At 37.1% G+C, this 13,859-nt stretch overlaps 1 protein-coding gene across 1 annotated transcript in view; it reads left to right on the top strand.

Annotated features, from left to right (window-relative positions):
- The window catches only part of LOC109085024 (phospholipid-transporting ATPase IA-like), a 120,881-nt gene that overhangs the window by 26,865 nt on the left and 80,157 nt on the right, over positions 1 to 13,859 (top strand). The window contains exons 2-3 of the mRNA XM_042738774.1: positions 7,298 to 7,412; positions 12,382 to 12,481. Coding sequence (XP_042594708.1) covers positions 7,298 to 7,412; positions 12,382 to 12,481 — 215 coding nt within the window. The remainder of the gene's footprint in view (positions 1 to 7,297; positions 7,413 to 12,381; positions 12,482 to 13,859) is intronic.

Here is a 13,859-nt window from a genome sequence, read left to right as displayed (position 1 = left end):
AGGCTGTAAACATGTTTTTTTTTTCTGCTGTAAGTCGTCGGGCATTTTAATATGGGGAGTCTATACTCCCTTTTGCAGCCAGCCTCAAGTGGCCAGTCGATGGGGAATTGCAGTTTTAGTCACTTCTTTGTTACACACACAAAAAAAAACACACACACAAACTTGATACACACACACACACACACACACACACACACACACACACACACACACACACACACACACCATTACACACGTACACACGTACACACACTACGTACACCAGGGAACTACACTAACCTTTTCCACTGGTGGCACTTGCGCTACTAACTTTTTTTCAGTTACTGGCACAAAACATGATTTGGTCGCACAAATTATTATTTTATAGTAAGCTGCTCTTGGATAATAATGAACAATAATGAAACTGTATTGCATACAGATGTGTTTTTTATTTTACTTGCCATCTTTTAACCCTATGCCTTCTTGTTTTCTTTAACATTTGGTTGGGATAGATTTACTGCAATAGAAAATACAGTACACAATAAAGTGCAAAATGAATTTTTCTTATGGATTTCAACATGCTATGGTTGGGCACAGATGGACAGACTCCTGAACTCTTAAGGAAAAAATAAAATAAATATAATCCATAAAATAATATAATAGATTTTCAGCAGCTATTGACTTTTCTGTATTAAAGATACAAAAAAAAAAAAAAAATGCATGTCCACTTCAGCACATGATTTGTGGTTAGCGTATGTTGGATTAATGGCCACCCCGTTCTTCTTCAAAATAATAATTTGGGATTTAAATTTGGTGAAAGGCATTTCCTCTTTGGCTATATTATAAGCTACATTGAACTTAATTATCAATTCAGATTCCTCATTTGCTCGGTTTGCTAAATCTTGACGCCGAAATGCAGTGGGAAGTGGTGCTGCGTCACGGGATATGTACCTGTCTCTACACTTCGCGTGCTTCATACTGTCATTGTGAAGCTTCAATGATTCGTGTTTGAATTGTTTTGATGCAGTTACAAATTTGGACAGTCCTGCAATTGAAGGCCCACAGAATTTACAGTACACACAGTGCATTGCTCCGTCTTGGTACCTTAACCCACTGGTATTCTTCGAGCCACTGGTGTCGAAATTCATATGTCCGTATTGCTTTTTCCCGCATGTGCTTTTCCTGACGAATCCTTCTCAGCCTCATCATTCTCACTCACAGGGTCCGTTTGACATGTCGAATCGACATCAAGTGATGTTCGTTACACTTGAACTTCCTCTTCTTAAAGTCAGTCAATTGTCCCTTTCATTTCAACACGTGCAGATTGTAGGCTATGTTAGATATACTGCGCCTGCTGCGTGTGTCTTGAAACGAGAGTTTTTTTTTTTTTTCAATCACGTTAGGCTTCGCCTCGCCTACACCATTCCGGAGGGTGCGGGGGGGTCGCGGGGCTGAAGCAACTTGATGCTGTTGAATCCTCAGGAGGCCTGATAAAACGTATTCTTTAAATACACATCTCTGTTTTAATAATGCTCAGTAGTAAATCATAGCATATTGCCTAAAACATAAGGTAGTAACAAAAATAATCAGTGGATACATTTGGCGACCCAATAAAAATTAGGTCTCCAAATGGCATTTTAAAAGGGTCGCATATGCGACCATTTTGGTCCGCAGTGTAGTTCCCTGCACACACACACAACACACACACACACACACACATACACCAAATACATATATACATATATGTATATATATGTGTGTGTGTGTGTGTCGTGGTGTTGTGTGTATGCTTCAGAAACCCTCCAAAAAACCCGTCTCCCCAGCTCCACCTGTATAGATCTGCTACCTGAGGTAATTCATGTATGCTATATGGGGGTTATTTCATGTGTTATATTTTCTCCAGCAGCAATATTAACTTACATGCTCACAGCAGCATGTTGTGGCTGGTATTGCAGTAGCAAGTCTCCGTACTTGCTCTGCACCACATCAACAGAGGTCCAGCGTAGCAGATCTATATCCGCCAAGACCACATACATTAACATTGTCATGTACATTAACATGCCAATCCCACGCCAAGTTGTCATGACAGAGCTATATATGTGTGTATATATAGAGTTTGTTTAACTTAACGGAATAAGGATAAAAATATAATTACCATTTTACGTAGAAATGTAATTATCAAAGTAACAACGAAAACATACAATTTATTAAAACATTTTTAAAGAATATCACAATTTTTCATCCATGTTTTGGCACCACATTGAAAGTATTATAAGAATTATTAAATTTTACATTTAAAAGATTAAGTAAAATTGTTAAAGATTTTATAAAATGATTTGATTACCATCATTTTCGTTAATACATGTGTGTAATGGCATTACACTTTTTTTTTTTTTTTTAAAATTACAGTCTGGTGTACTCTCTGACAGTAAAATAAGCCACCATAAACCTATTACAGGTCCAGTTTATGCAAAGAGAAAAATATACTGTGAAACCATAATCTTAAATACTTTTTTTTTTAAGACATTTCTAAGATTTTTGGCATAACACTTAGTACACCTGATGGTAAAGCAGAACTGATGTTAACTAGTGGAGATTTCAACCACCATAACGATTTTGTGAAACACTTGTCTCACTGAAAAGCTTGTTTTGTTTTGGTCTTGTCATGTGTCTCTCTTCTTGTGTCTGCTTGCTGCTTCTTGTAATGCAGTGGTTCTCAAAAGTGTGGGGGGTGCGGGCCATCAGCAGAAGAAAATAAATAAAACGTAAAACAGCCAAAGGACGTAACTTAGAATGGAAGATGATTGGTGTTGTGTGAAAAGGAAGATAAAAGCCATAAAGCCGCACAGACCCAGGCAGTGCTGGTAATTCAAAAAGCGAAATGCAGAAAATACGAAGAGGAATATCTTGCTCTCCTCGCTTCACTCACTGTATCTACACTGAACACTGCGCGCTGCAACACTCTACACTATACACGACTAAGCGACAGTTACAAATCATTTTAAGGTTGTGTCAGTACGTCATAAATATAACTAAGCATTAGTTTAATGTCGGGCATTTGTCGTGTCGCGCCGCAACAGTGTGTAAACAGCGTCACTGATTTTAATGGGTTAAAGGGGGGGGCATGACGAAAAAAGTTTGAGAACCACTGCTGTAATGCATCATCAACTACAGTGCATCACTGCACATGGTTGCACACAACAACACAAACTTGTGTTTACAAGAGACATCTCAGAAAATCTGTGAAACCAAAAGATAGCGGCTCAGAGACTGGCAGTTTCTCAAAGATAAATGAGAAGTATTCACATTCTGCACCACTAGCATCCGAAACATGAAACTGCAAACATTTTCATCTTCTAACACTCACCTTGTATTTGCATTGGTTGGTCAAACAGATCCCGTGACTCCCACCCAACACTCACACCACTGATTGAGCCAGGACACTCAAACAAACAATATTTTGCCTATAAAGGGAGTGGAAGTTAACTCCCCAAATTCATTAATTGCACACTGATGATGAACAATGCGCTCATGTCACACCTCCGGCTGTTAAAAACAAACAGTGCATTCATAATTTTGGGTTCTGCATCCACAGGCTTGTAAATTGGATTTAGGTTGAACACAGAGTTTTCTGGTCGTGTTGATTTGATTTTAATTGAGGTCAAGAGATCATAAAGTAAAAGGTTGGAATGTCAGCACATCATTTTTCTGTTAGGTTAAGTGATCAAGTTTGAATGGTGTTATCATTAAAAAAACAAGTGTTGCTCCTCATTCTCATATTGCTTCCCGCTGTCTGGTTTTAATAACAGTGATCCTCAATGAGCATAGCCCAATTCACTGTGTGCCATCGGCATTATTTATCAGCGCAACTATTAATTATTTTATTCATTTAATGTTGTTTACACACGGAGAGTATTTTGTACTGAGAAGGGCATTGAGTGGTACTACGATGCAGTCAAGCTGGATGACTTATTCCCAAGCTTGACTATGCACAAGGAGAACGCTTATTTTACTTTATATATATCTGTGACTATATAATGTTTTTTTAATATATTAGAAAAGTTTTATATTATGATATATATAGTTTTGATTTAGTGAAGAAATTGGCAGAATTTAAAAGCTAGGAACTTTATTGCTCATATTAAAAATAGTTTCACAAATTACGCGCTCTGTAAAACCCACCCTCTATCACACATACAGATAACACTTGCAGGTCCTCACTTCCTCAGTGTGTCTTCGTGACTTAGCTTAGACATTTTATGTTTAAACTGTCCTAGTGTCTACAATCGGTACTTCCCCTCTTTCACTTTTTTTTTTGCTCCATCACAATACAAACAAATACCTTCAAAAAATGTTCAAGCATTTAGCCTTGACCTCTTGGTCTAATATGCCACAGTAATGTTCATTATGTGAAGCATTCGGTCTCACAGCTTGAGCCGTGTTGTGTTAGTGCTGATGTCAAACACACAGAACCGGTAAACTCAGTAAGGGAAACTCCTTTAAGAAAGTATGTTGTTAATCTTCTTAAGCAATTAGTCCATTTAGGTGAATGTTGTCAAGCCATGTTTTGACTTAACACACCCTTCATTGATGATGATTTCACACAATGTACTCCAACCTTACCCAGAGTGTTCTGATAAAATGAGCAAATCAAGCAACAGTATAAGGGGCGTTTCTTGGGGTGTGGTTTTCCTTGTCACTCTGGGTTCTAACAGGAAGATTTCACCCATAAATGAAAATACTGTCTTGAATTCATTTGAACCATTAACTTTTGTTTAAACACAATTTATTGCTGGTAAAAATTAAAAACAACCAAATTTTTATTAAAATTTTCCAAATTGTTGGACTATCGACTTTATTCCCAGTCATGGCATGGTTATTAAATGGTTAGATCACCCAAAAATTTAAATTAGTTTATGTATTTCTCACCCGCAAGGCATCTTAGGGTTATATGACTTTCTTCTTTCAGGCAGATCCAATCTGAATTATATAAAAAATTTTCCTTGCTCTTCCAAGCTTTATAATGGCATGGGTGGGTGTTTTTGCCAGTGGCCTTTGTTAATCATGGCCTCCTAATAATCCACTTGATTGGCTCTATAGCCGCGTTTCCACCGCTGGAACTTTGCCCAGGAACTAGGGACTTTGGGCTGGTCCTCGGTATGTTTCCACCGCAGGAACCAGGAACTAAATAAAGTTCCGGGTAAAAAAAATGCCCTTCAGAAAGTCCCTGCTGGCGAGGTAGTACTTTTTCAAATTTCCGGAACTTTCGGGGGCGGGACTTGGGCACTAAACATGCTGATTGGTTGAGTTCACGCAGCATTGTGATTTCAACCACCATTTATTCTGATCATTTTCAAAATATTACTGTTATTGTGTCATGAAATGTAATTTTAAAAGTATTTCAGGTGAGAATGTAGTTGTTTAAAACGCAAACCTGTGGTTTATTTATAAAGACAGCGCCCATTTAAAAATGTGTTTCACAGATTTCGGAGACAGTCAGCTCCACGCGACCAGCGGGAGCTCAGTGCTCATGTATCTGCCTAGAGCAGTCTCAGCTTGGCTAGTCCTTCTGACATTTGCCACTCGCTCTGATGTTTCCTTAGTGGTTAAGCATAAAATATAATTCATTTTGGGTAAATCTAACAGGTAATCTTTGGTCTGTATTCAATTTATCTATATGTTATAATGAAAATAAAAAGAAGCAATTGATATAATATTTCGTTTCATTGTAATGGCTTTATATATACAAATTTCCCTGAACTAATTACATTTCTGCTGCTATTATTATTTTTAAATAAAAAATGAAAGGAGGCAGTGGTATTTTATATCCTGTTTCGTCTTATTGTAAATATACAGTGAGGAAAATTGCAGTAGCCAAGGCGAGCTGACTGATGTTATCAAGTACGCTGCTGTTTGCAGAATTACCGGATTTGCGTCGTCGCAGTCATCACACTCCCGAGTCGAATGCGCAAAGTCTGAACTACCAAGGATGCAAGTCCAAAATTTGCATACTTTGTATTGAGAAACGCGCGCAGACCTACGTCACCAGACTATTTGCCTAATCTTCCCGGTACTTTAAACCGTGGTGGAAACACAGAAAGCAACAGGTTTGGGGGGAAAATAGTTCCTGGGGAAAAAAGTTCCTGGTACAATTGTTCCAGGTAATTTCGGTGGAAACGCAGCATATGACTCTCTCTCCTCTCCACCTGTAGCTGGTGTGTGGTGAGTGCACTGGCGCCATTGTGCTGTGGCTGCCGTTGCATCATCCAGGTGGATTCTGCACACTGGTGGTGGTTGAGGAGAGACCCCCACCCCTCACATGATTGTAAAGCGCTTTGGGTGTACAGCAATGCACAAAGTGCTATATAAGGGCATCATTCATTCATTCTTTTTTGCTCAACAGTCCAAAAATAGTCAAATAAAGCACATCCATCCATCTATCCATATTAAAATGTGCCTCACACGGCTCCGGGGGGTGAATAAAGGCCTCCTGTAGCAAATCGATGTGTTTTTGTAAGAAAAATATCCATATTTAAAAACGTTATAAACACCTTTCTTTCACTTCTGCTAACTGTCGTAGGTGGAAGCCGTTCTGGCGGATGACATAGGACATATGCGTAGCATGCAAAAAGCATGGATTCACTACAGGAGGCCTTTTGTGTGTGTGTGTCTGTGTGTGTGTGTGTGTGTGTGTGTGTGTGTGTGCACGTGCACGTGTGGATGCCTGCAGGCGAACATGTTTGAGCTGCCCTTCTTACACTCATCTGTTCCCTTAGGCTCAGTGTGCCTGTAACATCACACATTTCTTTTTCCACTGGCTGTCACCACACCAGCCCTAATAATGACTTAATCTACCTGGAGATCTGAATTCTAGGGACCAGGACATGTCATCATTTATATTCATAAGATTTATGTGTTTTATTTATATAGTAAAATAAATAATATTTTTTTATTTAGTTATACATTGTTTATTTATAAATGTATTTAATGGTTTATCTTTATTTTGACTGATTTAGGACCCTCTTAATGTCATCAGCTAAGCTACTCTATAGGAGTCACATGCTGCAGAAAAGCTTCTAATGGTTATAGTCTTTAGCTCCTCAGGGTCTGACACTTGTTAAAGATGTAATCTTTATTGTAATCTTGTTAAAGGCGATTTGTTTTCGGTGGCTGGGAGATCTGGTCTGTCATAGTATAAATAGCCATTACTTTTAAAAAACAAAGGCTGATATTTCATAATAGCTAAATGCTCCTTTTTGCATGCTTTATTACATTTAACTTTATTCCTCTCTGTCTCTCTCTTTTTTTCTTGCTTCAGGTTATGAAAAGACAGAAGACACGTCAGAAAAGACTTCTTTAGCAGACCAGGAAGATTCCAGACTCATTTTTATCAATCAGCCCCAGTTTACCAAGTTCTGCAGTAATCGTGTCAGGTACGTGTGCTTCCATGTGTATTGTTCAAACATCTGTTTCCTCAAACAAAGGCTGAACAGGCCTTCATGGTGACCACGGGGATGATTAACTTCAAGATGGTGGATGAAGCAAGTGAAATGTTGTTTATAAAAACTTGTTCAACACTGAAATGTATTGATTAAAATATTGTAAGTGTTATTGCATGCATTCTTTTACCTAGTATTTCTTTGTGTAGTTTAATATCATGATTAATACTTTTATGTAGCAAAAATGGGTTACAAAATGTTTTTTTTAACGCTTTCCTTGTTACATTGTAATTAATTATAGGCCTGCTGTACATTTAAGTACTGAGTTTCTATTATTCAAAAAATTCAGAAAAATAATATCATGGTAACCACAAAAATATTAAGCAGCACAACTATTTTTAACATGTTTTTCAAGCAGCAAATCAGCATATTAGAATGATTCCTGAAGGATAATGGGACACAGAAGACTGGAGTTATGGCTGCTAATTCAGCTTTGCCTTCACAGGAATACATTACATCTAAAAAATCTATCTATCTATCTATCTATCTATCTATCTATCTATAAAACAAAACCCTGATATTTTAAATTGTAAAATTATTTTGCAGTTTTGCTGTATTTAGCAAATAGTTGCAGCCTTGGTGAGCAGAGACTTCTTAGCAAAAACATAAAAAAATCTTGCTGTCCCCAAACTTTTGAATGGTTGTGTAGGCAGCAAGGAAACTCAGCAGGGTTCAAAACAGAACTCATATCTAATGTCACAAAAACAAAAGTGTTGAACAGACTGTACTGCCATGGATGGATGGATGGATGAAGATGGTTTTGAAAAATATTTGAGTGGGAAGGAACTGTACGAATAAATTGCCACATTAAAACTAGTGAGCTGGTATTTGACAAGAGAAAGTATTGCTGTGTTCAAGCCGCCACAGTGGCTCACAGTGTCCAAGTTTAAATATGGACTCATTGTGATGTATGGCAGGCAGAGATGAGGTGGGAGCAGGCGCTGCAGTTAATATCTGATATCTGCTGAATCACCCTCTGAATTACCTTTAAGGAGCAGTTAATCAAAAAATGAAAATTGTGTAATTATTTACTCGCCCTCAAAAGATCAGCCTGAGTCAGTGAAATGAACTGATTTGAAATGACAAATATTTCAGCATTTGTGAAGTGAAAGATGCTTGGTGGTTCTCTTTCAGCCTGCAGTGAGAGAGCATTCATCCAGACTTCATGTCGCTCAGACTGCAGACCTTCAGTACTGAAACCCAAAAGCATCTATTTGATAGTTCCATCTAGTGATCCTAACGGCCACTGCAGTCTGACAAGAACATAATTACTCACTAATAATGCCCTACTTTGATTAATGCAGAGAAGAACAACATGCTGTCTCATTTCTGGACTGTTCTTCTGTGCTTTTAGGTATATAGAGAGCTGACTCTCGTGCAACAGATAAATCATTAGTTTTAAACGGCCAGCTCCACTGTCAGACCAGGTTAATGTTTGCAGTCCTGCAGTTTGAGAGACTAGGGAGACCTGCTTGCTTATGTGTATTTATTTGATGTAAACTGCTATGAGAAGAAAACAGGCTTTAGTTGTAATAGGTTACCATCACATTTTGCTGACAATCAGTAGGTGCTCATTTAGAAAGATCACACGCAATGGTCAGGATATCATTTTCATTTCCTTGTGCATTTGTTCTGCTAGAAAGAGTACCACTTAATATAGTATACAAATGTTTGTTGTGTTCCTTAAGAAAAATAAGTCAGAAATTAAAAAAAAAAAATTTGTATTGCTGTAGTCTAAAATTAAAGTTTCTTGCATCAAAAATCTATTTATTTAGTTTTGTATGAGAATTTCCCACCCTCTCTCTGACTCCTTTTGCTAGACATTTGTATGTAAATGACCTCCTGTAAATGACTGGATAACCTCCACATACTGCATTACTTGACATTTGTCATTCATCAGGCCAATATGGTTAATACCGACTGCAACGGTGACCACCTATTTCTCTCTAGCCTTGCATCTGGATATTTTTCTATTTAATTTTTCTTGTAAGGCATTCAAAAATAATAATAAAAAGCCTTGAACCAAAGCACACAGCTTCAAAATTAATCTCTACATTACAACATTTGACCCAAAGAAAGAAAAAAAAAATGAAACTTGAAACCTGGAGAAAAATAAAAAATTCTGTAGGCTTTGAAGTATTTACTCATCCATTTTTCCCCCCATTTTTTTTTTATTTTTTTATTTTCCAGACAAGTCACCAGCATCAACTATAGTTTTATAGTTTTCATAAGTGGCCTGGCTTTTTGTCATGAAGAATAATGCCTACTCTGTCCATTTAACTAGTTTTTTGCAAAAGAGCACTAGGTCATTGACCACTTTGAGAGCTGTGTTTGCTAGATTAAGCCTTTATATACATAGTGCATTGTGTAGCAGATGTGAACTGTAGGTCAAGTTCAAGTTTTTACCCTTAGTACATCTTTACTATCAGAGCTGATTGGCCAAACTGCTACCCATAGCGTTCCTGTTGTACTGTACAATCAACACTAGCACACCAGTCTACAAGGAAGAGGGATCACATTGTATTTCTCTCGAACAAAAAACTAACATAAGCTTTACCTAAACAAACACAAAATTCTGTAGTTGGGAATAGAGCGCTTTCTAAGCTGTGTTAAATTACACATTTTGACACCTCAAACAAACAAACATTATTAACATCTCTCTCACAAAAAAAAAAAAAAAAAAGTATTTCTCCTCACACAAAATAAATAAAAAACTGCCGACGAATCATTAGAAAATACTCCTCCGCCAACAATGCCACGACCTTCTCTCCATTAAAATGATAAACAGCACATGGTTAAACCCTGAGGTGCATCTTGATGAGCAGTTACACTAGTCACCCCAGTGACTGCCTGATGAGCTAGCGTCCCGAAGCCCTCGTGTGCGATACATGTTTGTTTAAAAGCATGATGATGCTAAGTAGTGCTAAAAGAGCAGAGCGTGTGGGTTAAGCAGCCGTCTGAGGTCTAGAAGCAGACCTAGATCTGGTTTCTGGGGTTGTGTAGAGGAAATGGGAGGAGAGACGCAGGTCAGCTCTCTCTGCACCGCCGTGAGAAAGCTGTCTGCTAGATCGTCAGGTTGAGTTTACAGTGTCCATCGTTGATATTGTCAAAACAACATTAAAAAAACAAAAAATTACAATAAAACCTAAAAATATTTTATGAAACCTTTTTTTGTAAAGATGTTTTTTGAATTTTAGAAAAAAAGGTCTGACATTAAAGATGTTTTTTGAATTTTAGAAAAAAAGGTCTGACATGTGCTAGATGATGAGTATGAGGACAGATGTCATTTTTCCCTCATGCTCTCCTCCATGAATGTGTGTTTCCCAGCAGCATGGAAATGTTTTTCTTTATCTGAAGAACAGTAGGAGCAGCTACTAGCTGCTATTAGCCACCTGACACAACTACACTGAGCAAAAGCTGAAAACTAGCCAAGAGAAAGTGGAGAAAAGCGAGAACGACAGGCCCCTGACAAAATTTTCCATCTCGTACGGTGCTGCTAATTGCTGTGCTGCGGTATGCTGTGTGCCGTGGTCTGATAAGGATCTCTGTGAAGACTGGATCAGTGAAACGTAGAGACAGTGAGAGGACTCGTATTGCTTTCCATGTTAGAAATGTTCACAGACTGTCTCAGTCTCTCCAACGTGGCTGTATTGTAATGTTTGTATTGTATTGTATTTTATATTACAGTCATTAATAAAAAACAAAATGCTAATATTCTGATTGAAAAGAATGTCTTGTTGGGCTTATTTTTATTTTTATTTTTTATATATATTTTTTTATTCTATTAGAAATGCTTTTAGGTGGCTGAGAATATTGAATTGTTTTTTTGTTTTTTGTTTTTTATATAATATTTTATATTTTATTGTATATAGTATTATCTTATGTTTATTATATTATATATTATATTATATTATATTTATATTATATTTAGTGCTTTCAAACGATTAATCGCATCCAAACTAAAAGCTTTAATATATGTGTGTACTGTATATTTTTTATGTATATATATAAATACACACATACAGTATATATTTTGAAAATATTTACACAGCACTTATTGTATTATATTATATTATATTATATTATATTATATTATATTATATTAAACATAAATAAAAATTCTGACTGTTTCTTGGTGGACTGAGAATATTGTATTCTTTTTTTAACATTATTTTGTAATTGCATTTGTAATATGTATTTGTATTATTACTTTGTATATATATTTTATATTTTATTATATGTGTCAGTTATTAAGAATACTGTATTTTATTGTATTATATTGTATTTTGTATTTTATCTTTTTATGTTTAATATTTGTATATTTTATTATATGAATCATTAGTGAATAAAAAATAAATTAATACCAATATTCTGAATGAAATAAGGTTTGTTTTAGTTTTTTTTTGGTTGGCTGTTGTTTTTGTAAGTGGGTGGATAAAGAGGCAGTTGTCGGGGTTCAGAGTGGGATGTTTATCTCAGTCTAAAGTGGCCTTGCTGTCTTGGGCCTAATGTGAGCATAAATCAGTCGGCAGTCTGAGAGATGGAGGTTCTGGCAAGCTCTCTCTTCTCCTCAAACTTAGCTGTTCTTTATGCTCATTAACTGCCTCTCTCAATCCCTCACTGTGTGTTCGTGCTCGTGTCTCAAGCTGGCACTGAAACTGATACTGGGTGTGGCAAGGGGGAGAGATTTTGATTTGTGGTGGGGGTCATGGTAATGATTCCTGGTTATCAATATCACTTGTTATGGTATAATAGTGGCCCAATAAAAATTGCAAACTGTGAGAAATTAATGGATGATAAACAAACTGTCAGCCCAGTCTGCAGATGATGTCAGGTGGTTTTATATTGTGTCATTGTTAGGATGTAACCACATTTCTAACATCGTCTCTTCTTTTCTTTCCAGCACTGCGAAGTACAATGTCCTCACGTTCCTGCCTCGGTTCCTGTACTCTCAGTTCAGAAGAGCAGCAAACTCCTTTTTCCTGTTCATTGCACTTTTGCAGGTAGGACTTCAGTTTTAGTCTTCAACCTTCCTCCCCCAGGGCAGGAACACTGATGATAAGATGGAGAGATTAGGACTGTCAGTTCTCACGGTCGCAGATAAACATCTGTCTGCGGATTCCCTGACCCTATGTGATCAGATACTGGGTTTCTTAAGTAGACAGGACTGATTGAACAGCAGGGTGGAATCGAACTCTGGTTCAGACCAATCAATCAACCAAGTGTGAAAACATCAGAGATATAGTGCATTACATTACCATGTGAGTCCCCTCCACAAGAGTGTGAACACAAACATAATGCCCTGTCTGCCACAAGGGGCACTCCTGTCATGGCTTGGTATCTGCTTAAAGAGAACCATACTGACTGTTGAAATATTAAAGGGATAGGACTGTTGAAATATTAACGGGGATAGTTCACCCAAAAAGGAAAACTGCTTAAAGAATTAGAACCATACTGACCATTTCTTTGAAATATTTAACCGCATCAATGGGATAGTTCACCTTAATGCTGCAAAAATGAAAATTGTCATTATTATTAGTTATACCATTATGGGATGTCATTTTGGTGATCATTTCCATGATCGATCATCGTTTAAAATTAAACAATCAATTAACTGGACGATTAAAATCATTAACCTTAATGCTGCAAAAATTCATCTATTGCAGCGGCACACAGTCACCGTAGATCATGACAGGATGTGCAAAAGCCACATACAAAAAAACCAAAAAAAAATTGCCACCTTTCTCACTTGAAATTAAAGGGGTTTTAGTCTGAATAAATTTGTGCTTATTAGCCGGATTATAAAATTATGAATAGCTGGTGATATAAGATCATTTGATAAAATGAAGAGAGCGCGCCGTATGTTCGAGATCACTTTACTTTGTTGACCGTTTTGATTTTAACTGACATTATGGCATTTAAAATAAAATCATCCCAAATATAGGTCCCTAGGGTGTTGAAACTGTGGCGCTAGTGCTATGTGGCTGTCCATGCACAGAACACATCACCTGCAGTCAAAAAGGTATGGCTGAACGGCACTTTTATTATCGTTGCTGCTTTTATTTAAAAATCGTCGGCATTTGGTCTATAGTGCAATAGAGGAATAGTACCATCGCGGATCATCATGATACCAAGTGACATGTGCGTGAGTGCGTGCATACAAGTCAAAGTCAAGTCACAAGCTATGTTAAGTCCAGTTCAAGGTCAAGATGAGCCAAAGTCGCGTCAAGTGGATGTAATTTGGCAGGGCACGATATAAGATATAAGAATTAGATCATGGATTGTGAGTGCATTGTAAAATCTACATGCTACGAGGAACACATGGAATCAAAACAACAATTGTAACTCACTTCGGTTTGAAATGTTTTAATCAACATCTCA

The sequence above is a fragment of the Cyprinus carpio genome, chromosome B14, assembly GCF_018340385.1.
Source record: "Cyprinus carpio isolate SPL01 chromosome B14, ASM1834038v1, whole genome shotgun sequence".
Taxonomy (NCBI): Eukaryota; Metazoa; Chordata; class Actinopteri; order Cypriniformes; family Cyprinidae; genus Cyprinus; species Cyprinus carpio.
Note: the sequence above shows the minus strand (reverse complement) of the source record. Positions and strands in the feature narration are given on the sequence as shown.